General features: G+C 36.1%; 1 protein-coding gene across 6 annotated transcripts in view; it reads right to left on the bottom strand.

Moving 5' to 3' along the window:
• Positions 1–832: 832 nt before the first annotated feature.
• The window catches only part of LOC105120488 (binding protein), a 31,842-nt gene continuing 10,711 nt past the window's right edge, over positions 833–21,963 (bottom strand). For 4 of the 6 annotated variants that reach the window (XM_011018703.1, XM_011018702.1, XM_011018705.1 and 1 more), the window contains 31 exons: positions 21,493–21,945; positions 21,247–21,405; positions 20,947–21,096; positions 19,819–19,974; positions 19,603–19,644; positions 19,099–19,443; positions 18,184–18,357; positions 17,891–18,051; positions 17,484–17,799; positions 16,965–17,397; positions 16,487–16,823; positions 16,188–16,376; positions 14,904–15,165; positions 14,552–14,743; positions 14,232–14,450; positions 13,934–14,110; positions 13,257–13,372; positions 11,204–11,668; positions 10,845–11,058; positions 9,621–9,842; positions 9,032–9,505; positions 8,632–8,958; positions 8,096–8,548; positions 7,954–8,000; positions 7,757–7,850; positions 6,283–6,489; positions 5,239–5,364; positions 4,755–5,126; positions 4,406–4,637; positions 2,582–3,343; positions 833–1,457 (listed from right to left, as the gene is read on the bottom strand). In XM_011018703.1, coding sequence (XP_011017005.1) covers positions 2,646–3,343; positions 4,406–4,637; positions 4,755–5,126; positions 5,239–5,364; positions 6,283–6,489; positions 7,757–7,850; positions 7,954–8,000; positions 8,096–8,548; positions 8,632–8,958; positions 9,032–9,505; positions 9,621–9,842; positions 10,845–11,058; positions 11,204–11,668; positions 13,257–13,372; positions 13,934–14,110; positions 14,232–14,450; positions 14,552–14,743; positions 14,904–15,165; positions 16,188–16,376; positions 16,487–16,823; positions 16,965–17,397; positions 17,484–17,799; positions 17,891–18,051; positions 18,184–18,357; positions 19,099–19,443; positions 19,603–19,644; positions 19,819–19,974; positions 20,947–21,096; positions 21,247–21,405; positions 21,493–21,945 — 7,812 coding nt within the window. In that variant the 3' untranslated portion in view covers positions 833–1,457; positions 2,582–2,645. Of the gene's footprint in view, positions 1,458–2,581; positions 3,344–4,405; positions 4,638–4,754; positions 5,127–5,238; positions 5,365–6,282; positions 6,490–7,756; positions 7,856–7,953; positions 8,001–8,095; positions 8,549–8,631; positions 8,959–9,031; positions 9,506–9,620; positions 9,843–10,844; positions 11,059–11,203; positions 11,669–13,256; positions 13,373–13,933; positions 14,111–14,231; positions 14,451–14,551; positions 14,744–14,903; positions 15,166–16,187; positions 16,377–16,486; positions 16,824–16,964; positions 17,398–17,483; positions 17,800–17,890; positions 18,052–18,183; positions 18,358–19,098; positions 19,444–19,602; positions 19,645–19,818; positions 19,975–20,946; positions 21,097–21,246; positions 21,406–21,492; positions 21,946–21,963 lie in introns of those variants that run through there. The other 2 variants (XM_011018704.1, XM_011018707.1) reach the window with 2 other exon arrangements.

The following is a 21,963-nucleotide window of genomic DNA, read 5'->3' on the forward strand; positions in this document are numbered from 1 at the left end:
ATATCCTTTATAAAAAAATATTTCTAGACAATTATATCTTTATTAATCGAAGTAAATCTATGTTAATTCATTTCAATAATATATCATCTATATATAATATTAGAAAAACAATTCAACTCATGTTACTACAATAGATTTTACAACTAAAATTGAGCATACATGTGTTTGAGAGGATAGAAAAGATTGTTTGAATCAAGAATTTCATCAATGAACTATATATGATTTATATAGTATTATTGATCTAATAATCCTATATCATGATAACAATTAAGCCATTACACAAGTAAATAAATCAATGTCTCATGAATGATATGTCAGATACCTAGACAAATCAATTTGATTATAATTTCTGAAGTTCAACTTCAATTCTGGATTCCAGGGAATTCTTGAAGACACGAATTCATTCAAGGGGAGAGTATTGGAAGCACTCATGCAGGAAGAATAAAAAGGAAGAAGAAGCTAGGCAGGAATTCTAAATGCCACGTGAAAAATGTGTCAGTTGACAGTTTGAAACAATTAGAAATAGTTAGTTACAATAGAAGTTAGCTAGTCATTCATTCATTGACAATGTATATAAACCGCAAATCATCGTCTATGCAAGCTATGCTGCTCAAATCCAAAGATATATTTAAAAACACTGTCGAAACAATATTTTCTAAAAATTTAAATTTAAATTAATTTAAATTTAAATTTATTTTTCTATATTTTGTGAAAATATTTTTGATATGTTAATGTGAAAAATAATTTTTTTTAAAAATATTATTTTAATAAATTTCTAAAACAAAACACTTTAAATTATAATAACTACCACATTTCCAAGGAACCCTAAATTTTAAAGACATACTGCAGAAATTATTATATTAGAAATTCTGTTTCAGATGTGCACTCACAGAGAAATGCGAACTAGAAAAATTTATCACAACCAGAAATGATCCAGCAAGATTATAAGTTGCGTGAGTTGGATCTTGGATCTTTCCCGTAATTATTTGCATCTCCAATGAACTTTACAAGTGCCTGATAAAATACAAGCAACAAATTTCACCTCCACAAAACCTATCTGTACAAAGGTCGCGCCGATCTAAAGAAAACGTGCTGAGATACAACTGTTGCTAATACTCAACAACAATTCTATCCAACCCTATAAGAATATAACGAACACATATGTGCAAGCAATCAGATTCTGTCTCACCTCCTGATACATAAGATGAGAAGACTACTCGTGGCAGACAGAATTTGAACAATATGTCAATTTGAATTATTCAAGGTCTGTGTATATATTGCGACAGGAAACTGAAAACATTAATCCACTTCCAATCTGGTGGCTGCTAACTTCACAAATCCTTGCTGTCTTCATGCACAAGAAATGTGACTGAGATCCTGCCCAGATGGAACGTGTCTCCTAGTCTTGACATTCATTACAGATGTGAATAAATATCCAGTATCCTAAGCATGTGTTCCTGTTCATTATCAAAAGAAAATTTGCATCACAACAGGAGGAAGGAAATAGAAAGAAAAGTAATTCTAAAATCCTACTTCATAGGGAAGGAAAAGGTCTTAAAGTCAGAAAACATATTCTTCTTGGGATGAAAACAAATCCTACACTAACAGAAAACATTCTGGAGATCTATGGAAGCAATTTTAACAGAAAAAACTGCATCCTAATATACCTGCAGTTGTGTTTAAGAGTTGAGAGAGAGGATTCACATAACCAAAGTTTTTATTGGATTTTGCTCTTCGTATGAGTTTCCTTGAGCAAATAATTCACATTGCATTATGAAAATACTTGCTAGTGTGTGCGCAAGCAAACATTGCAGGAGAAATTACTCGTAACACTACAAGTGATCAAGAAAAAACGGAGAGATGATGCTATTCAGTAGACAAATACCAGAAACAGATCTGACAAAGGACCACAAACACATACTGCTAAATTTCGTTAGTTAAGGCACCATCACTAGCCATGGGCCAAACATTACAAGGAAGATATGCCAGTACAATATCTCGCTATTGAGTGGTAGGAGATGAGAAAATCAGAGACGTGAAAATCTAAGAATGAAAAAAACAGAAACAGAAGAAAAAAGAAAAACTTCAAGAAACAAGTTTGTCCAGATCATCACATGGGATGAGAATATATTTGGAAAAGCAAGATATTCCTTTTAGTGGCAAAATACTAAAATTAGAGAGGAGATGATATAAAAATGCAATAAGCATTTCAAACAAGAACAACAACGATACAGAAAAACTTCAAGAAACAGCTTTTATTGGGATCATCTCATGGAATGAGAACATATTTGGACATAGAGTGCATTAAATGGACCTGGCCTAAAAGCATATCATGGCATCATGCTGTCTGGTCAGGTGCCCATAGAATTCTCCTGTTTCCAACAGGATGTGCATGATCATTTTTTTTTACTCTAAAGAAAGCACAATTTAACAGAAACATTTTACCTCAAGATGTTAAGACAAAAACAAATACTCCAAGGATAAGCATCAAGTAAAAACATAGCATAAATTACGCGTGATGATAGGCACATATGAAGTGCAGTCAGCATTCATTAGAAAAGGCACAATGGTAGCAGCATACCCTAAATTAACATCAGCAATCAGCAGAGGCTGTTTAACTGCATCTCTCACCACTGATTGTAGATCTATCCTGATACAGAAGATTTAGATTTCATACGAGGAATGCTAGTCTTACGAAGCTGAGGATTTTCTATGGAGTACACAAGAAGGCTTCCATCCTTGGTCCCAGCTAAGAAGCATTCCTCCACAGTTACTGTAAGACAAGTTATAATCTTTCCAACTCCATTATACCTTTTGACAATATCAAATGTGTTCATAGAGCGCACGACTATCTGTCCTTGGTCACCTGCGCAAACCAAGAACTCACCACATTTGCTAAGTTCAACACAGTTGAGGCGCCCATTAGATTCAGAGGTGGCAAGGTGCTTTCCGTTAATAGAATACAGATGTAAACTGAGATCCTCATCAGCATAAAGGACTACCCGCCCATGCCGAGATGCAACGAGTTTTGACAATGCATTGCCAGATGGATGGCGTAAAGATCTTACATATCTTCCCTCCCTCAAGGTATGGAAAACACAAGTTCCATCCTTTGAACCACTAATAACTAAATCAAGCTCCACACTAGCACATAAACATGTAATTATGTCATCGTGACCACAAAGAATATGAAAGGGAGTTTCAGCAATGACATGATCTTTACGGGCTAGTTCAGTTGGTGTGTTTCGAACTCTCTTTTCAGTGATTCGGGCACGAAGAACCTCCCAAACCATGACTGTGGTGTCATAACTTCCAGTAGCAAGGAAACAACCATCATCTGTCACTGCAATTTTCATAGATTTAAGAGATATGATGTGCACTCCAAGAATAATTCAAAATAAACAAGTAACTATCAAGAACAAAACATTTTAATAAGCACCATGAAAAAGATATGGCAATATACAATGAATAGAAAATCATGTGATACAATAACAATGCTACATCATGAGATTAAATGATGATGGAAGATTCCACTCCAGAGCAGTCATGACATTATAGAATGAGAACTCACTAGCGTGCTATCACACTTTGGCTGGCCTTTCTACTTGTAGAAGCTTAAAACGCTATCCAAATAAATGTTATCCTTAACAAAATTCAAAACATTGATACTTGCACATTATCCTTCCCCCTCAAATAATTCATGTATCTGTCATCCATATGCTCCATTTCAAGAATGGTTTATATTATATTCTCTTGCACATCCCAGAAATCAAAAGTAATTAGGGTTGAAACTTGGACAAGCACAGGTCCATCCCTACTTTGACTTTGTAATTTAATTTTGAGCACAAGAATATGTGATGCCAAGGATAGAACTCCCCACCCCTTGGTCCTAGAGATTTAATATCCCATCAAACAACCATTTGACTTCAAAGCTTAATTGCTAATTGAATGATTTGAAAATTAGACAAAGGGCAACCCACTGCTACCTTATGTTGATTTGATTTAATAATAAGAATCAGGGTGCCAAGGCTCAAACTCATGACAACTCTGAAGAATCATGCAACCAAAATGCTTAACATAGGATGGTTTTTATTATTTTCTCACAAACCCTAAAGCAGAAGCCCTTTAGGCTGAAACTTGGCAAACCACATGCCTATTACAACCCTTTGCTGAATTTTGATTTAATTTGATTTAACTATTATAATAGGGTGTCAATAATCAAACTCCTGAATGGTCATAGAGGCCTTTTTCATGTCAAAGAACCACTCAACCCAAAAGTTTTTGATATTTGGGACACCAAAAATTGGTTTATGTTATATTCTCTTACAGCAGATTCACATTTTAATGTGATTCTTAAACATATCAACTTATGGGTGGACACAACAGCTTCAATACAAAGAATTACCTGCCACACAGCTGACCACATCTTTATGTTGTCGAGTACTCTGCACCATTCTTCCATCACTTAAAGAAATGACTTGGAAACTATTTTCCCAATTACCACACGAGATTAAAAAATTCTCGGTTGGTGTTTGCAATATTGCAAAGCATTGTGCTCCTAGTTCAACATTTTCAGACAAAGGACTGCCAATTTTTCGAGCAGAAAGAACATCATAACCAACTCCAAATAGCGGTTCCTGCAAAAGTTTGAAAACTTGTATTTAATACAAATGGATCCCAAGAAAATTTTATTGTAATATATTTTAAAAATTATAATTAACATTTAGTAATCTACATGAGAAAATACACTCAACCTGGAAGCTAGAGAAAGTGAAATTTCCACCAGATTGAAGCTGAGTTGTCAACCACATCTTAACTGACAAAGTTAGCCCTTGGTTTACGAGAACAATGTTCGAATCCAAAGTACCAACATATAATACAGCTGAAGGTGGATGACTTGTACTAGATACAATGGATGATAAATTAATGGAATCAGGTGCGAAGTATAAAGGACGGGCAATTGGAATTGGAGGCCCTCTTCTAGGGTGTTTCTTGCGGAAAATCTGAATTGGAGTTTGGCCAAAGTTTGCAATCTGGTCTTCAATTGCTGATCTCTGCAACTCATCTTCCATAGTGTCCAGATCAACAGCACCTTCATAAGTTAAATAATAAAAAATATTTGCAGCCTGCAATCCCATTTCATTTCCGAAGAAACTAGTGAATATGGAAACACTAAATATCAACCAAGGCAAAACATGTATCACTCGTGAAAAATAAAATTGAAAAAACCAACAATACCTCCACTGCTGGTTTTCCACGCTGCTTGTAACCAAACACCAAATCAATCCAGTGATGGAGATTTGAGCTAACATATTCACTTTCAAGTGCATCTCGATTTTTATTTATAAATAATTCAGGTGAACCCTGCAAAAAAGGATTTAGATAAAAGTTATTCCAGATCACATGTTAGAGATAATGATAGACTTCCAGAGAAAAAAGTGAAATACAATACATGGTATACACATACATCTCAACAGAATCCATGACACAATCTAAAGGCAACATAACAGACCGCCATTTATCAAACAACTTCCATATCCAATTGAACTTTAGGGTTTGATGTTGCAGGGGGTTTGAAAGAATAGATAACTGCCAACAAAACCAAAATATTAAGTGGCCTGGCATGAGAAAAGAGGAACTCACTTGCTCCCTGGTTTCAAGATGATGCCGAACTCCAAGATGGCCATGACTCGTAGAAGTGGGCATCAAAGAATTATGACAATCTCAACTCATTAACTTCATGAAGCATATTATTTATTAAGACCAAAATTGATATTTGGTATAGATCATATAGTTTAAAGTTTATTTCATCTGCTTGTAATTTAAATTAAGCTTGATCCCAGTTTGTATTCGACACCTGTCCACATTAGTTTCCGTGGCACATCACATTTGCATAATGACAAAAATGAGTTGCTTTTGGATTAGGATAGCAATACTTGTCATAGGACTAAAGGCTGAGCTATAGAGTACATCTGAAGTTCGAGGACCTTGTGGTTGCTGCAATCAATCCCCTCATCATCATTCTAGGATATCTCCCCTACCTCTCATTTGGTTTCTGGTTCTCTTCCTCTTATCATTTGTTCATTCTTTTAATATTTACCAAACCTAATTATTATATGTTCCTGGATATTTTAACGTGATTAAATTCAAAAATTAAAATGTATAAATCCTCCCTTTCAGTTTTACTTGGAATCTGAAAGGCTGTACAAGCATTTTCTCCTTTCCAGTATGACCTACAATATAGTGCTGTCTGAACTATGAAGTGCACGGAAAAGTTCGTACCTTAGCCCAGGGAGGGAGGCAAACATCCCCTAGTGGTTCCCCATCCTGTTTGACTCCCAAATGATAAGAATTTGAATTAACAAGAAACTCCGGCATGTAAAAGAACTCAGGAATCAACTCCTTCACATCACTAGTATTAGAAAGACAATTTCGATATGTGCCTTCAATGCTTTGGAAAAGGCGATCTGCATGATCAAACTTACCACCCTGATAGAAAACAATGGTTCAGTAAAGTATATGCCAACAAATGATAGAAAAGAACTCAAACACATATTAACACTAAGAAAACCATATTGAACCAGTTAACAAGTGAAACACAGAGTTATTACCTTGAATACTACAAGGCCCAGCTGAAATGAATTATATGGAAAATCAATTAAGCCACTGACTTTCATCTTCATCTTATTTCATCCACAAATCTTTAAATATAGTAAAAGACACCTTTTCTCGACCTAATAGAACTTGCTAAAAAAACCTTTTTCAAAATAATAAAACTTCATAGAAAAGCTAGCTATCAACTGAAAGTTTGATGCATAAGTGAATGTTATTCCTCCTCTCAAGATTTCCAATCACCCATACTGTCATATTCTATTTCTAATCACAGTAGGATAAGTAAATTACAAAAAAGGGTTCCACCAGTGTGGTGTCCTGAGAAGGAGAGATTGGATTCAATCCTATGCTTCAACACGTTCTGCTTGAACCTACATCACTGTGGTCGAGGGCCAAGGATGTGTAAAATGGAAAATAGAGAGGATCAACGAAAGAAATTTGAATTTGAAGTTTCACATTTAATGGAAAACATTCAGGCAACTTTCCGTATAAACAAGAAGTCAAATGTGCTTAGCCTCTCTTTTCTGTAGACGAAGCAGACCATAATGACAAATGCTTTTACTAGGAGAATCCTAAAAGAAGTTGTTAATTTTGTTTCAAAGACAACCAAAAAGAAAAGAACAAACAAACACACGCAGAGAGAGAGAGAGAGAGAGAGAGAGAGAGAGAGAGAGAGAGAGAGAGAGAGAGAGAGAGAGAGAGAGAGAGAGAGAGAGAGAGAGAGAGAGAGAGAGAGAGAGAGAGAGAGAGAGAGAGAGAGAGAGAGAGAGAGAGAGAGAGAGAGAACTCTCAATTTCTTATTATGATGGGAAAGAATAAGAAGAAAGGAATAGAATTTCATAAAAGCAAATGGGAAACAAAAAATATGCATGCATAGCATCATAATCCTGTGTACACTCTTTATTCAAACACTCGCTATGGAATAGAGTGAATTTTGGGCTCCTTCATGGTGTTATAATTTGATGCTTTTAGAGGAGTTTTATTAGCTGCCATTCAACAGAGCTGACTAGCCTTTTAACTCTTTTCTTGAATCAAAACAATAAATAAATAATCAACAAATGGCTACATGCACCATCTACTCATATCACATTAAGCTTCCACATGCTGTATCAGATATTTAACAAGAAATATTTAAAACCAGTACCTGCAAATTACGGTGAAGATATGTGAATGGCTCTAACCTAAGAAGGTAATAAAGCACAATCCCCATGCTTGAATAATGAGACCCATAGTAGAAGCTGCGCTAAGGAATGGAAGAACTGTCACCCATCAGGGAAAACAGGAACTAGCAAATACACGTAGAAAATAATCACAGGTGTTGAAAATATGGATGAGAATTACCTGGGTATATCAGGATCAGAGAAGCTGCGATACCTATCTTCAAACACCTGATTGGGAGACGCAAATATTAAAATACTTTTAAAAAGCTTAGTTAGAAAAACTGTGTTCATCATTCTAATAAACAGATGATGAGAAAACAAACCTCAAAACGTTTTACATCAAGAGCTCCAACAGGTTTAGTAAGATCCCGAAAGGTCAAAGCCTTGTTAAAATCAAGATCCTCAGAGGAATAATCAGCCAAAACCCAAGGGAAGACGGGATACTGTGTTAAGTCATTGTAAGATCTTCCTGCAAGTGTGTTGAGGATCATCAGGTATTCAAAGTTCGTTATATCCCTTCTCCTCCAACTCTCCCTGGCAATTTCTGCCATCCGCAAGGCTACATGCCTATCAACAAATGAAATAGTCCCACTCTTGTCCTTACTACTTCCTTTTGGAAACAAGAATTCATTTCGTGTAGCAACTATTAATGTTCCAACTTCTTTTGCATCCTTCTGTGATGCAAAATTCAAGAAGACAGGAGCAACAGAGTCACTGAAGAAAATCTCTATTGCACTGTATCTAAGCAGATAACGAGTCCAATGGACAGCCTTTATCTATAACAAGAAAAAGGAATATCAACAAATCAGGTTTTGTACAAGTGAAGAAGAGAAACAAAAAATTACTAGAGTTTACCGACCTTGTCAACACTCCATCTTTTATGTCGCCTAACATGTTTTAACTGCCTTTGCTGCACATTTTCATTTGCTGAGATTGTATTATCAACAGAAATCACCTTCTCAGGGCTAAAATTGACATTTATAGGCCAGTTATGAGACTTATGTTTCTGTTCAAGCTTGTTTGCATCAGACTTGATAGAAGCTTGGAAGTTTTTGAATACAGATGATCCTCCAGTACCTTCAACCAAAAACTCACCAAAAAAGTGCAAGAAATTTTTCTTGACTGCCAAATTTCCAGCCAGTTTTCTTTTGGGTGTTACAAGTACACATTGAACAGACATGAGAACCTGAAACAGGAAACCGGCATAAGTAATGCAGCAATTCTAGCTCTATGTATTCTCAAACTTGACTCAGACATACCTCACTAGTTTCTGTTTCTTGTGAAGTGGAAGAAGAATCTCTTTTGTCTTGTACAATTTCATTCTGACCGCTACTGTCTGCAACAAGATCCAAGCGTTGACTCTCTGAAGGATCATCAGGAATAGGTGTTGTTTGCCCACTGGTTTCAGCATCATTTTCACCAGCTTCTGAGATCACCTCATCAGTTATCCTGCGCACTCCTTTCAATAAAAACTGCTTCATTTGCTCAGGAATATGGCCCACAAAACTATTTTTGGTTTCATTTACAGGAAGAGTATCCTCATTGCTAGAGGATGAAGGAGGAAGACATAGCTTCTCATCAAAGTGATAGTTCTGTCTTAACTTGGGTCTGCGTCTCCATGCATCCTCTGTCTTGTCAAGTTTCCAGTGCTTTACAACACAATTTGGAAAAAGATTAGCTGACCACGGACCTCTCTCATCAATCAATGTGCGGAACATGTGCATCCACTTCTCCTATCAAGGCAACACCAATTGTTTTATGAGCATAATCAAAACATTCAGAAACGTTCCAGAGGCAATAAGACAATAGTTAGAAAACATGGTATATATTATACAAAAACTAACATACTGCAACATTTTGCCCCTCTTCCTCATGCACAAGCTGCTGTGCAGCTCTTCTACTGTCATCCAAAGCAACAATTGAGTTCAAACTATTTTGTATCTCATCTTCAAATGCTTTCTTGTTAGTAATTTCCACAGTGGAATTCTCATCCATCCTAGCATGGAGTTCCTCCAACTGCCTGGCGCGGTCAGATATTGATGATTTTATGTATTTTGCCTCGTCAGAAACCTGTAGAGTAAAATATAACAATTGATCAAAAGAGAGAAAAAGACATAAACAGTCCTCACCATCTAACTTACCATGACCCAATGAAAAGAGGCCATCCCTTTAAAAACAAATGAAGGGCTCCACATGAAGCAGGTTGAAATTTTTGTATAACTTGTCTGTGTGCTCTTTTTCTTAAAACAGGCTTCTTCATTGTGGAGCATAATCTATAGCTAAGAGTATGGATGTGTTGATGTTTCAATAATTTCTCACAGATGACCTTTTCCTATTGTTGCATGCACAACATATTTCATTTTGTTTTTATATTAGTTTTTTAGTTCATATCTTAGTTTTCTTCAATAGACATCTTGACATGCATATTTGCCTGTAGTGAACTATGTACTAAATGCAATAAGAAAAAAAAATTTCATCACATCTTCGTAACAGCTAAATGAGGTATGGCCTTACATGTGTAAGAACCTGACAACAACTTCAACTGAAGTTTTTCTAAATATAAATTACTAGCCAGAATGTAGTCTACAGGAGTAGATTCAAGGAAGACAAGCAGGAGTCTCTTAATACCTCTAGTTGCAAGAACTATATTCGACTTTATATTAATATATTAAATCCAGATCATAGAATTAGTTTATCATATACTTCTTTTACTTAAACTTGAAGCTTCTGATTGAAAAAAAAGCTGCAGGGTTCTCTTTTGGCCATCCTCTTTACTGTCACCATACTATCAGTCAGTGTGTTATGCTGTACCAATTGGCATTACAATCATGAATCTCCCTGGTCTCCCCCTGGACACTAATATTCAATAAATGATCCCATATCCCACAAGTAAAAGTCATGACAACTACCTCCACCTTTTTAAGGAGAACAAGTACCACCAGGCTATCAGCTTATTGATTTTTAACTATTGCATGCAATGAAAGCTAACAGAGGAATAAATATCAAGAAAAACCAAATAGAAGTCTATGAATAAAGCTGTATGACAAGAAAAAAGACACTAATGAAACTTACCGCTGCAAGCACTCGATCCTTGTGAATTATACTGTGAATAGAGCTGGTGTCTTTTGAGTTACTCCCTGTATCAGAAGAGTCATCTCTACCCACAATGCTAGTGGCCAGCATTGATTTACCACAGTTGATTGTTTCTCGAATTAGATGAGATATAACATGAAGACGAGCACCATCATCTAACACCCCATATTCAGACCTTACAGCAAGCAAAGACCTGGCCACAATGACAAAGTCACAACCCTAGGTTAACACTGTAGCAAAGAGATCACAGGTCAGCCTTCATGATTTATGCAAACCAGCGCAGCCATAAGACAAAATCTAAAGACAAAAAAATGTAGTTAGGAGTTAAGAAATAATACCAGATGAAAAGCTGCAACCTGCTCTTACTTTGTTCATCATCGGCTGCCAGAATAGAAGGTAAAAGTGCAATAACCTGTTGCACACACCGAGATGCTCTTTCTAGGGAAGATCTGCAAAGATACAGAATAGCAAGTCGGAAAACAATTCTTGGGCACCTCTCCCCTCTTAAAAGCATAGCTTTGTCAGCAGTTTTATTTGGTTTTCCAGCTAATGCATTGCCAATCCCCCCTGACACAACAACCGCAGCCATTTCTGCTGCAGGAATATTCAATGATTCTACTAAGCCACGTGCTCTTTGACCCAATGATGGTCCTGCTGCTGCTGATGATTTAAGCATCATCTTGCTTGGCCCTTTGTCATTGATCTCGCTGATAATAATCCACAAATTTTCATACAAATCCCACCACTTATCATTGATTACTTCATCTTCATGTGTGGTTAAATGCTTGCCACCCCACGGATTTCTGAAAAAAGCGACAATTTCATAAAAACTGTTAAGCATAGTACATGACTATATGAAAAGAAGTGGCTATTTGAAGAAATTGAAAATCATAAAAATTATATTGACAGCTACCTCCATGGGTACACAAGAAATGAGTAAGTTTTGGGGGCTTGATTTACTGTTTAGGTTTTTAAGGTTTGATGGCTAAAAATTGGAAATCCAACAATTAGTGGTAATTTTGTAATTCTATAGTCAGAGGTACTTTAAAACTACCATAACTTTGAATTATTCTATTTAAGATGACATAGGTTGATGAGTCTTGGCAAGTTCAATAGTAATTTGCTTTCCTTCAGGTCACATCTTGATATTGGAAGTCTTTTCATTTTTCTGAATTGGGAAACTTTTTTTACACTTAAAGAATTGATTTAAAGTTTTAGCGAACATAACCTCTTCGGATGTTATCTCACCCTTGGACGGTGAGACTCCACTAAATCTCAATTTGATTAAAGTTCAGGAATCCCTCACCAAAGCTCCATTTTTCATAAGAACCCCCCTAGTCACTGTTAAAAGGCTGTGAAGAACCCATTTTTCACTGCTCGTCTCTTGAGCTAACACATATTCCTTCAAGTGCATCATACACCAATATATGCCTATGTGTTCATACATACTCTTTAGCCCACCAATTAAGCTTCTAACCATTGGTCAAATAATCTTAGTTTTGGCTGTTGCCTATTTCAGCCAGCCAATACTTTTTTTGTTCTGAATAAAACTATTCTTAACCCTGAATTGACTGTTACCTAAGAAAATCTAGATCTTAAAAGCTTTAAATCACCCTCATTGTACAGCATCCAAAATCCAATTTGAGTTTTGTCCATTATCAGAGATTGACGCATGGAAATATCCAAGTTCAATAGCCAAATGATCATAAGAAATAAAGAATACATATAATCTCCAGGATAGTTTGCTTCCTTTGCATCAAATAACTACATCTATTAAAAAAACTTCTTAAAGGAGGAAGGAAATTTTATAATTGTAGAACACTCAGAACTGAAAGTAAGTGAATTTGAACCTCAGAAAAAGTTCTCTGATAAGAAACAATACCAATTTTCAAGCACAGCTTTGTATATTCTAAAATATTTTCTTGTGTAGACCCCCTGCCAAGTAACTGGTTTCACATATTCTTTCTACATATAGATTTACACGCATAAAACATGCAAGTTGTCTAGTAATGAAACTTCGTGCAGGGACAGAACTGAGTATTCCAGTGATTATGATGCTCATTTCAATATAGTATTTTTGAAATGGTATCTCCCAGGTTAATAAATGAAAGTTGATGGATAAAGTCGGGGGGGGGGGACAAAAGTACACCCATAAACAGCACAGATATTGGGGTCAGGCTAAAATTGAGTCAACTGAAATTACCAGAGAGATTAATGCAATGGAAGTCTGTCTGATTACATTCCTTACCAAGTTTCATCATTATCCATGCGTGCATTAAAGAACTAAACAGGTTTCATTTTAGACAAGTTAATTCAGAATTAAAAATAATAATAAATCTGACAACAGACAGTGTCTTAAGAAAGAATAACTGAAAAACATAGTGACAATACCTAGATGTCTGATTATTAAATTCTCCTTGCACAACCTGAGAGAGTGCAGAACTAAAATTCTTCTGACTTTCTCGTTCTGAAGAATCAATTGACACTTCAGAGCTGTTTTCTGGAAACTACAAGAAAGAGAGAGAATTAATTTTGCTCTTCTGTAGCCGAAAAATATAGAAACAGTATTCAAAGCAGTTTCAGTACTGTAAAACAAGGAGATAATGCTTTTGCAAGCCCATGGCATGAAAGTTCTAAAATCCTCCGCATAAAGAGAAAACAACACCAATAATTCTGGAAAAAACACAACAAAAATGCAGAATATTGTCGTTGGTTTTTTACAAAACAGACAAATTTGCACAGCACTAATAAAACATTGAAATGATAATAACTTTGACCTTGCATAATATTAGATTTTATAACAGAGCATGGATAACAAGTCATGCAAGTCAATATAATAACAATGTGAAAAACAACCGTGTAATTTACCATCATTAAAAATTTGAAGGAAATACTCCTTTTAAATGCAATTGACCCAACAGGGTTCAAGCAACTAATTAAGCATCACAATGGACTCAAATCTTCCTGCTAAGTCCCTTGGGGTCATCCCAATGAACTTAACTTCAATAACTGCACAGGAAAGTATAAGCATGCTAAGGCATCAGCAAGATAATTGAAGAGCCACATACCAAAATCTTATGATCAATTTCGGCAACAAGCATCTCATCCATCAGTTGTAGAAGATATAATGTATTGTCCCGACAAGGTTGTGCAGCAAAGATATTTTCCTCAAAAGAAAAGTCTACCAGCCTTTGAATCAAGTCCTCAAAGATATCATGAAGCAACTTCCTACGAGAGATGCCATCCTGTGGTATAAAATGTTCAAGCAAAAACAATTCTTAAACTGGTGGAACTGGTGATAAATTTTAGGTAAACATAGACAAAACGTTGACAGATATTCATATTGCAGCCAGGATTTCAACATACTTGGTCACAATGCAGGAGTAGAAAATTCACTGTCTCTTCCAACTGTTGCCAGCCACCTTTTACTGAAAGCATATAGTGGCAAAGAACAACACAAAATAAACTCCTCACCAATTTCTGCTCGAGTCTCTCACTATGAGTTTGGTCTTGAGACTCAACTATATAGTCTTTGATCACGTTAAGTTTTAAAGTGGCTGTTAACCATGCATTCCATCCATATTCCTATTTGCAGCATTCAAATGATTAGTAAATAGTTTAGAAAGAGTTGAATAATTATTCGTGGTTAAGAAAGTGTGTAGACTAACTATTTGGAGTAATTATACCATCAAAGATTCAATGTTTGAAGAATTTGAATCAAGCAGATCAAGCAGATCCCTTATTATTTTTGTTCTAGTGGATGCATCCTCACAGCTAGACAAGAATCCGAATATGATAGCCAAGATTTGAGGAACAAGAAAATGAGAGTTATTTCCTTTGCTTCTCTGCTTGTCAACCTGGTTATATTTCTGCAAAACCTGCATAATATCAGTTTTCATTAAATCAGTTTAGAGATAAATCCCATGGTATACTTTAAACCAAAATGGTATGCCATTGAGCAAATGATTGGTGAGCTTAATTACTATATTGACGGGATGAAAGGAAAAGTTGAACTATTCACAAAAAATTGGCAATCACCTGTTTGGGACTAGCACCACCAAGAAGAACATCAAACAAGGCTGCACACAAATTTTCTGTCAGTGGAAATCTGAACAACCTATCAGATATAGCTGAGAAGACTGGCTGCATTTTTGAACTGTCTTTCTTCTGGCTTTCTGAAACAGATCTGGATCTCCCAACAGAAAGATTGAAGAGTCTTGGGGTCTTCCTCTCAGATTGTAAACCAACCAGTAGTCTTCCCAGAAACTGCAAGCTGAGAAGTCTGATAGGCTCATATTCCCTATTGGAAACAAACAGGAAGTTGAATTCTAAGCATCTGAGAACCATTGATTCAAATCCTGAATTCTATGAAAGAAATAGAAGCACATCTAGAGATAAACTATATGCAAATCAAAGACAGATATTATTCTGAAAGTGCCATGAGTTCTGAAAGAAAAGGTTGAATTTTTTTATGTTAGAAAATAATATAAAATCATTCTTGAGGCTTCATCTAGGAGCTTAGGTTGAACTAGTTCTTTGACATGGTACCAGAATCTTGATAACCAACTGGTCACGAACCAAATTAATAAAATTAAGAATGGGGTAATGGTAGGCCCGTGCAAATTTCAAGTCCAAAGAGCTTTCACACTTAGGAGCTTAAGCTTTTAAGTTGAACTAATTCTTTGACATTCACTACTGCAGCCATTTAGGAACAGCAGCATCGTGTAACCATATATCAACTCCAAACAGAGGATAAAAGTATATTTGCAATGCACACATTCAGGCTTTTAGGGGAGTGTTCTTGCCTTTCTTTCCTGACATTCAACAACCTTGGAAATCACATTTGCATTCAAACCTTTTCTTTTCTTTCTTTTTCTTTTTGAAGGATGACTTACTCTCCAAATTGTCTAGTCTCTTTCTTTCCGATAATAATTTTTCTTTCTTTCTTCTGAGAAGAAGTCTATACATGTAGTAGGGGCACTTAAAATGTAAAATGTTTAACTAAAAGCAGGCATGCTTTAGCAGTTGTTAAACAGCTTTTACTAACTTGATGAAGATTCTGGAGTTCACAATACCTAGTTTAACGTCTAGCATATCTACATATAAATGAAACACCAGCTTAATTTAACTCACCTACCAACCATGAACTCAAACAATTTTGTAGCCCCTTTTCAATTCAAATTTGCAAAAAGCATGCAATTGGTAACAAATTTTGTTTCAATGCCTTCAAAAGCTCAAAGTCACTATAAAATTTGGCATTCTAGATGCTACATCTAAGGAAATCATCATATGATCATGCGACAGCCTCATAGAATAGCATACCTCTGAAGAAGATTAACAAAAATGTGGCAACCACCAATGAGATTGACTTGTTCAAGGAAAGCAACAAGCAGTTGTTTTTGAGAAAGAGCACGGATGACCATATGCAGAACATCCTCAATGCATGCCATATCCTGGCTTGTTTCAAAGAAGGCTATTATTGCCTTTATGTCTGCAGTGCCAATGCATTGCCTGCATATCCCAAAATTTGATTTAAGAACTTGTAAAATAAAACACCAGATGAGAAAACAATAAACCAAAATAAGTTCATTTCAAAGTATCTGCAGTAGTGGAAACAGTACCTGAGGCTCATCTCACCGAGACTCAATAAAAGAAGACGAATTTTGCGAGTTTCTTCTCTATTAGGTCTCTCTCCAATAATAACTTTGGTAATGGGATGTCGAAGAGGCTTGCTTCCAACAGCAAACCGAGATTTTGAGTTGTCCCAATAAAATTGACAAATTATATCAATAACACGAGGTAGCTGACACAGACTCTTGAGTAATCTTGGATCATTGTCAAATTGCTGGATGAGAAACATGTAAAGCTCTCGCTGCACCTTGTATGCTGTGTAGACCCAGATGAAAGGATTAAGAAAGATGCAAGATATGGCATCTTTAACAAGCAGCTCAGCTAAACCTGAAGAAAAAAACAAAGATAAATACTTTCAAACAAAAAAAAGAATATGCACAAAATGAAACTAAAATGATTGAGGATAATCAATACATGAATAGAGTACTTTTCCACATGAATTAAAATTAGTGGATAGTTGATACACACCACTATTTGCAGCAACATTAAACAGATGTTTCAAAGCTGAAAGGGTCTCCAAATTGAGTAGCTCTGGTGGAACTGATTGCAATAAAAATCCCAGTATTGAAAATCCAGAAAGAAGATGCATTTGCTGCTGATTTGCTAAATTATCATCTAGGACAGAAGCTATAAGCTCAATAACCTCAGCTGTCAGGCGTTCTTTTGTGATTGGTGTAAGCAATGCATGTTCAAAGGATCCACTTTCTTCGTTGTCATACCGGTCAGATTGGGAAATGAGAGGAAAAAACACAGACACGCCACCGACACAGTAAATTATCTGTTGCAGCATGCGTCGTGAACATAACTGTGTACCGGCCATAACAGTTGCTTCAAATGCCTTCTTATCCAAGGCATGATCTGTTACCAGTGAAACATTAAACAGCTTCTTGCCATCACTTGCCTGAAAAAGAAACTAACTGCTTTGAATTTGCCCAAATATCCAAAGCAAGCTTTTAAAACCAAAATTTTCATGAGAAGACAGCAAACCTGGGCATTGAGTCCAAAGATGATTTTTGATGACAGACCATCTTTAGCATCAAGAATTCCACTGGGCAATGAGCTTTCATAAAAAGGTGTGGCTTCATTATCAAGGAACGAGTACATATAGCTTGGTCCTAAGGAATAGATGCCCTGGACTTGTTCAGAAGAAATGGCATCACTAAACAAGTAGACAGGACCAATCTGACCATGAAAAGAGAAGAAATCTCGAATGGAGTCCGGAAAAATTTCTTCTTCATTCTGAGGCGACTTAATTTTCATGCCAATACTACTGCTCGTCAATAATTCATTAACTTTTGCATATCTGAATCATGAAAAGATGCAAATCAGGGAGGAAAATCCCTCTACACAAATTGAAATGTGAATGAAATAAAAGACAGGAAGTGGGATAGAACCTGCATCGTTCGGATGCCACAAGATCACCATTCACATAACATCTCAACAGGCTACCCCCAGAAAATGCCCGCCCCATGCTATGAGTTATGCAAAGAAAATGCCATTTCTTACTGGCTAAATTAATGTGAAATTGAATACGCTGTCGCTTCAGATTAATTGACTGCCAAAGACATAAAGAGATAATATTAAATGAGATGCTAACAAGAATCTTCTTAGTCCAAATTATTGATCAGAGCTTTTCGTATATGAAATACCACCACCACCAAAAGATTTTTCCCAGCCAATAACTTACCTCATAAACAAGCCTTTCATTTCCAACAGCTGCCAAGCAGCCTTTTCCATTTTCAGAAAGAAAACTGAAAAGACTCATTGTTCCGTTTCTAGGGAAGCTTTCCACTCTAAGCCAGCACGAAAAAGAAAAACCCTTGCTGAGAGGCCACTGCACAGGTGTTTTAACTATAATCCCCTGCAGTAAGTTAAGAGAAAATGCAAATAGTCAGTTTTTTTTAACATTATTTTTAATTTCTCTGAGAATGAGAATGCAAGTATCCTGAAAAACTCATGTTTAAGGGTAAAATAAGTGTATTTTATCACGATAAAACAAACTATAAAGAGGAGTTTAAAGCATCATCCAATTCAAAGTTAAAAAATCAACACAATAGCTCTCCAATCCAGCTGAAAACTAAGAACCTTACATCTCTAAAAGCAGTGACAAAAAATATATCCCATAAACAAAGCCTCAAAACACAAAGATCCTTAAAACTATTGAAATCGAGTTCATTTAACTGGACAAAGATTGTACAATAACAGTGCCGCCCCACCCCACCCCCCAAAAAAAAAAAAAAAAAAAAAAAAATCTGATTACAAATTTGTAAAGAAGAAACAAGATAGAGAAGACAGAAATGATGATAACAAATCATTTTCCAAATAAACGTTATGAACACAAAGAAAAGTTTCCTATCAATATCAATGCCAGCTGGAGATGCACTTTCAGAATAGATATGGAGAAAACAAAATCATTTTCCAAATATACATAATGAATGCATAGAAAAACTTCCTATCAATATCAAAGCCAAGGAGATACACTTACAAAATGGATGTATAGCTCCATAAAGAAGGGAAGGAAAACACTACATGTCAATGTAATTGGATATGAAGATACAGGTTTATTTCTTTGGATAACTTCTAAGAAACCATAGGGACTTACAGAATCATTCCCGTTGAAATCAAAAAAAGCAGTTGGGCCCTTCTCATTGAGCATTGACAAAACAGTGGTCAATAATAGTGAGCAGTACTGCTGCCGTGTCCCGACTTTTTCACTTCGGAGAAGAGCAAAGATTTTACGGATATCCTTCCCAGATATGCTATGCCCACCAACGACCTGAATCAATTGTGCAATTTTCAAAATGGTGCTGTCATTATCTTCTTGAGAAAACCAATCAAGAAGAAAATTAAGCATTCCTGCTCTGACACATGAGGCTCGGTTGGAAATGGAATCCCTGAGCAGTTGCTGGAACATGTTGAGACCATAGTGCCGCAAAGAGTCACTGCTCTGCCCAGTCATAAAATAGAAAGTAATGATACAGAATATTGTTGTCAAACAACAGAGGGAAAAAAAGGGACAACTTCAGAGATGAGGCAGTGGCCACTCCAAATCTGAGGAAAAGGAAACAAACGAATGGAAAATTTACAGTGGGAAACAATTACCAACCTTCTGTAGAACACTGAGATAAAGTACGATCACATCCTCATTCTGAAGCAGAACAAGAGTGGAAAAAACTATATATGAGAAGCAAGTCTATTTCACTAAATTAAGATTATAAAAACATCTGAGTATATAGAAAAGGTAAAATAAGAATTAACAAATGTATGATCAACTAACAGTGACTGGCAATGAATTGTTCCAATTTTCAGGCAAGGATATCACCTTTATGAGAGGGTTTGATTTTATATCAAACTTTCCATCGACAAGCATATCAAGAAGTGCATTTAAAAGTGCTTCACTTGGACGCCATTGACAAAAGTCCAATAGCAAACTTTGCATTGTCTGATAACCCTTGCCAACTAAGGCTCTAAACGAAGCCTACAAAAATTAATGGATTAAGTATAATTGGCATTATTACATAGCCACATGAATAAAGAATTTTCCATGCACTGAAATAATTAAGAGTCCGTTTGGGAACATGTTACAACCCGTGTTCCCAAAAACATCAGAAGATGCAAAAGGAAGGACAACCGGAATCACACAAACAGATTGCTCACATAAAAGCTTGTATATAAAGTTGGAAATTGACTTATTTACAATGAATCAAACTGAGCAAAAGAAGACAAATTAAGCAACCAAACCAAAATTGTCAACACCAGCGCCCCCCCAAAAAAAAAATACAGAGAGAGAAAGAGAGATCCAATTTCCAAGCTTGTTTTGACATGTAAGGTGATCACTGGATTATCAATAGGACTTCATATACGCGAATAATAGAATGAAAAGACTCGTATTAAGCCTTGCTTTATCTGATAGCTAATGGACAAGAGAATTTTACTCTATATCTACTGAGAGATCATACCAAGCTGCAAAACGTTTTAAACTATAGTCAAAAACCAACAGCCAGGTTAGTTCTCTTTTCCCTTAATATGTTCATCTTACTACTTTGCAGTAGATCTTCAATGCCCATAGTAACCCATACCATATTACTGGACTCCCACATCTACCATCTCTTGATGATGGAGTTCCCAGCCACAAACAGGCATGTAATTCACCACCAAGCCCATTCATCCACTAATTCCTAACTATGAAGGACATCCATACACGGACACACATGCATGCACGTATTCTCAATTATTGCAAGTACCAATAGCATTAATATTTGTAATTACCAAATGGACTTGAAACATTTATGTCAAATCGTTACTTTGTAAATAATTCTCCATTAGAAACATCAACCTTTCAACTGAAGTTAATTATTCATAGAATCCAAAGGTGAGAATATGCAAGAGCACCATGAAGGAAGATTAGAGGAAAACAAAACACACAACAAAAGCAGGAAAAAAGGATTACCTTTGAGTCATCATTATTTTCTAGGAGGCAGGTCAGAGTTTGAAGGACATTTAGAACTAACTTCTCTCCATTCACCTCATCAAGATTACCATTTAGTAATGAGACAACATGCAAAAAGCATTCACCATCACGAAACAAGGCTTGGTAGTACTGAAAGAACAAATAACTATTAAGAAATCAAAACTACCCAAGAGCAAAGTTCTCATCATATATAACCCCCACAACCCCACTCATAGGAAAATAATAATAGCAACCATAATAAGGTCTATAAAATCAATATGACTTTTGAGGAAAACATACTGCAGTATTGGTCATGAGCATCTCTCTCATTCCAACCAATAGATTGATAGACAGCTCTGCAAAACTTTTCTCCCTTTCCTTTATTTGAGTGAAAGTCTCTAAATACTTTGAACATAAATGCAACTTTGCCTTTTGATCTTCTAGAGATGATGGAACTAACTGATGACATGGAAAAAGGTTAAGTTCAGTTGCCTTGACAGTGACAACAACAAAAGCTGTCAAGCAAAATTGAGTACAGTGAAGTACCTTCATGAGGTCAAGGATGCTCTCAAACACATGATTTCTCATGCCTTCGTCCCAAAATAAATCAAACAAACAATCAATGCAAGTCCAGTCACACAAAACCAAACTCCCTGCATCATCAGCAATTGAGAGAAATTTTGTGAAGAGCCCCATGCATGTATCCATGCATGCAAACCAACTTTGGCCCATCTTTTCTGAATTAGGTCTCTGACCACCATGAAGTGGTAGTATTTTACTCTCAAGAGAAGGGCTCATATTTCCAGACCTTCTACACTCTTCGGCTTGAATACATGCAACTTTGAGGACCCGAGAAACTGCACTTAGAGACTTGAAGGAGGCAATTGTTTTCTCTGGCAAAAGCTGCAATATATGTAGTAGACTCTTTGCAAGAACAACAGCAATGTCAGGATGACATGCACATTGTTCTAAGGCATCCAGTAAAACAGACACCTCAGGCTGCAAAAATAGAAAAGC

Source organism: Populus euphratica, unplaced genomic scaffold (assembly GCF_000495115.2).
Source record: "Populus euphratica unplaced genomic scaffold, PopEup_1.0 scaffold6.1, whole genome shotgun sequence".
Classification (NCBI taxonomy): domain Eukaryota; kingdom Viridiplantae; phylum Streptophyta; class Magnoliopsida; order Malpighiales; family Salicaceae; genus Populus; species Populus euphratica.